Below are 4,343 nucleotides of genomic sequence, written 5' to 3'. Positions count from 1 at the left end.
TATTTCTCCATATAAAAGTAAATATCGAGCATACTTTATATGGGAGAAAATGCTCAACAAACAAAATAGATTTTGTTCCTGCGTTATATGAAAGAAAATGGTCAACACCCTCGACAAAAAAAGTTCTCAAAAATCAACGGCAATTTTAGCGACTTTAAACCTGGCCTTGTTAGACTAAATTTAATGGGCTAAAAAACTGCATACCCAATTTTCTACATTCTGATTAAAAAGTTTGATTAATTTGTATGCAAATTTTTTTTAATTTTAAGTACTTTGTGCAATCTTTGAAACATCCACATATGTGGTTTCTGGTATGCCGGCATAATGCTCGCATGATGAAATTATGCAAGGTGCTTAAGCAAATAAACAGTAAAATCTGCCTCACAAGGGTATAAACAACAGAAATAAAAAAAAATTTAATATGCGATTGTAAACGATTGGAAATTAATCAAAGATTTATACAGTAGTTGTAAATCCATACTTGTTTAGAAGTGAGGTAGCCTAGTACTATTTTACAGCTGGTAAAATGCACTGTTTTCGAAAAGGAAACATTGACTAATGACGTTTTCTTTTCTACAAAAAATGTTGCCTTCTCGTTGCCCTCCTTTTGCTGTTTGAGCGAAACAGCAATGAGAAGGTAAAATTTTTTGGTAGAAACGAAAACGCCATTAGTTAAAGGAGCCAGTCCATGTCCAACACCTTGTAAAATTCCATCATAATACATATGTACAGAAGGACAGTTCGGGTCTGCGATATTGTGAAGTGATAAAAAAAAACACTTTCACACTGCACTTACTTCGCTGTGCATTTTTAACATTTCACTTCACTTCACGATAGATAATGCAGAACGGGAATTGACCCCCTGTTATGTACATATATGCAAGTGTTGCAAATAAGCCAAAACATGCATACGTACCATCAATGCTTTCAAGTGTCAAATCTTTGTACAGGCTCGCCTTGAATGCACCGATTATTGAATGCACCCTTTCAAAGTGCACCCATGTTGAAGGTGACCCACCAGAAGGACCCATTTCTGCCTTTTCTTTCCTAGGAGTTTGAATTCAAAAATTATATTGCATTTTATTCTTATATCAACCTACCTGTATCCCTGTGAAAAGTTTTGCAGCTTCACTTGCACGTCTCTTGAGCTGTGATTGTATCCAAGCTTGGAGAGGTCAGCCGCCATCTCCGCGTAAACTTGAGCATTCTTCCTCAGCCCACGGAGCTCCTCCACGCGCTCCTCCCACAGCTCAAGCACAGCGACCTCGGCCCCCCTCACTCCATCCCATTCTTTTTCTTTTCGGTTTTGGTTCTACAATGAATAAAAATAAAAAGGTGATTATTTTAACTATATTGTTATTGAAAATTTGTTTAAATTTACTCACGATCAATTTTATCCGCCATTCTGGTTAATTTTGTTTAATAATATTGAAATGTCATTTCGTTTTCTTGATATTTCGTTTTCATGACGTTTCGTTTTCTCATCAAACATACCGGCTGCATTTCTTTATTCATTCTGAACGTTTGGAATAAACTTTTTTTGTTTATTTATTCTTTAGAATGTTCTCGATGATACGTTGACGTGTACTTCAAACGCATTCTGTTTATTCCGGCTGTGAAATGGGGTTATCCGGAATGTATAAAGAAACGCAGCCACCGTCTCCTCTCATAACATAAACATACTTCACAGGGTTGCGTAGAGAATCGGACACAAATTAATTGTCAATTAAGTATTAATTGGCAATTAATAAATTGAAATTTTGTATGGCAAATTGGGTAACAATTAAGGCTTTAATTGGTGAAAAGGTTCTTAATTGCCAATTAGGTGCCTGTTTGAACATAGTCTAACACTATTTCTTGTGTTATTCAACCAATTACTTAAAAACACGAATAATTGCAGTTCCCTGGTATATACATATATATATATGCTCCACCCCTAGAAAAGTGTGTTAATAATGTTCACATAGTTAATTGCTAAGTATTTAATATGTATGTGTATATGAATGGAAAGCCCTGTTGATGTTGATGATGAGAACAAATAAAGTTTTATTTGAAATAAAAGAAAGTTTTATAATTACTTATTTACTTTGATAATAAGAATTTTAAACATAAATGTCCGCAATTATATGAATTATAGCTTTGCTGTTTATTATAGTTATATTTAATGTTTTTTCCTAAATACTTTATTATTTGCTTAGGAGGCTGTAAGTTTCCAAAGCTATCGAAGTGATCAATCTCATTATCGTTTTTCCAGTAAACTACCCAATGCGTTCCCGCACCCTTTGAACTATTCAAATTTATTATTCCACATTCTCTCTTAAATGGTTTACGGGCTAAAGTGTCACACATGAATACCCCTCTAAAAATTGGAATAAATTTTGAATACTTCTTTAAGTCTACATCAGTAAGAGGTCTTCTGGGTAGCTTCATTAAGAGTTTTTTTGATATGGTTTTAAATATAATCCGAATCCCTTTTTATAAGGCTTTAAAAACTTTCTTTTTCCCATTGAAATAGCTTCCATTGTATTATTATGACGTTTCGCCTCCAATAACTGCTCCTTTCCAGTTTTTATAGCATTGATTGTTTTAATAATTCCTGCAGTACCGCCAGATGCTACGAATAAAGGCGCTAATGGGAGAAATCCTCCAGATTTAGGTAATGGTATTACACGTGGTGCTTTTATTATAGATTTTTTTCCTCTAAAAATATTATTTACCTTTCGTGAAATTTTTATTGCATCTTTTAAGTTATCACTTTTCTTTAAATTTTGTTTAGCTCTTTTTAAAGCATGTTTGAAGAGATGATAACCAGTTTTTCCTCCCACTTTCTTAGCTTTACTATAAATATTCCCATACCGAATTTCGTTTTTGTCTTCATTATATTTGTAACTAACCAAGCATTTGTTTTCTCATTTGTTTTCTCATTAAGATTGCTATCCTTCGCTTTAACTCTTTCCCAAGCCTTCTCAATTAATTTTTTATCAGCAATATGTCGATTCTCTAAATCTTTATTATATAAATATGATATATCATGTTCTCTACAAGCGGCGTCTAGTAGATTAATACCTCGATCTCCTCTTACTAAACGTTTCTCTAGTTTCGTTCCAGGTCCACAAGATTGATAACTAGGCAAATGAAGTTCAGCAGGAAGCTTATTAATTATATTATTTATAAAACCTTTTCCGACGACTGACGATTTATGACTAAACCTTTTTTCATAAATAACTCTCATATTTAGGCCTTTTCATATTAATAGTTTAAATATAAGTAATTAAAAGTATAAAAATAATTTGTTTATATATATTTATATTAGTATTCAAAATGCGGTTTGTGAAGCAACGTAATACCCAAAATATTAAAAATGTTGACTTGAGATTTAATAAAGTAAATAAAGTTCGACATAGCTCATTATTACCAAACTCAATTCGAGCTCTTATTGTTGGACCATCAAACTGTGGGAAGACAAATGTAATGATTAGCCTCATTGAAAGTCCAAATGGGTTAAAATTCAAAAACATCTAATTATATTCGAAATCTTTACATCAATCAAAATATAAATACTTAAAACATCTAATAAACCCTATTAAGGAGATTAATATTTCAACATTTTCAAATAATGATGATGTGCTATCACCTGACAACGCAAAAGCAAATTCTATATTTATATTTGCTGATATAGCTTGCGAAAAAACAAAATCATGTTCGATCCTATTTTTGTATGGGTCGTCATAAAGAGATTGATAGTTTTTATTTATGTCAGACTTTTACTCGTATTCCAAAACCTTAATTCGAGATAATGCAAATTTAATTATCGTATTCAAACAAGATGAAAGGAATATTAAACATATCTATAATGATCATGTTGGAGCTGATATGTCCTTTAAGACTTTTTGCATTTTAAATGCATAAATGTTGGAAAGAAAAATATGGATTTCTGGTTATAAGTAAAGATGATTCTATCAACAATGGTCGATATAGAAAAGGATTTGACGTCTTTATAACCTTACTAGCAGACCCGGCGAACTTCGTTCCGCCCAAAATTTTTATATATTTTATTGAAATTTTTTGGTCCAACATTTTCACCAACAATTCACGTTTACGATTTTCATTGGCACATTTGTCTGCTAAGATTAAGGTATGGTGGTCATTTGCCGCTTTAAATAACCTAAGGAAAGTGTTATATCCCTTCTTGAAATTCTCCAGTTGTGCGGCATTTCATAGCACGGTTATTCGCAAAGCGAAATACATTTTTTCCTCTTCACTCCCTGGCGGCAACAATGACCCGGTTCTATAGTGAATGTCCTAGAAGCTTTACAGTATAGTAGGTGGCAATTTCAAAATGG

The 4,343-nt window shown here is 32.7% G+C and overlaps 1 protein-coding gene across 1 annotated transcript; it reads right to left on the bottom strand.

Moving 5' to 3' along the window:
* Window positions 1–916: 916 nt before the first annotated feature.
* Window positions 917–1,391, bottom strand: LOC118734457 (the record flags this gene model as incomplete). Its single annotated transcript, XM_036464211.1, is given in 2 exon segments — window positions 917–1,047; window positions 1,101–1,391. Coding segments are annotated over 2 exon segments (217 nt in total), but the record flags the coding sequence as incomplete, so codon positions are not given.
* Window positions 1,392–4,343: the final 2,952 nt, after the last annotated feature.

This window comes from Rhagoletis pomonella, unplaced genomic scaffold, assembly GCF_013731165.1.
Source record: "Rhagoletis pomonella isolate Grant_MI unplaced genomic scaffold, Rhpom_1.0 Rhpom_scaffold_00001, whole genome shotgun sequence".
Classification (NCBI taxonomy): domain Eukaryota; kingdom Metazoa; phylum Arthropoda; class Insecta; order Diptera; family Tephritidae; genus Rhagoletis; species Rhagoletis pomonella.
This window is presented reverse-complemented; position numbering and strand designations above follow the sequence as displayed.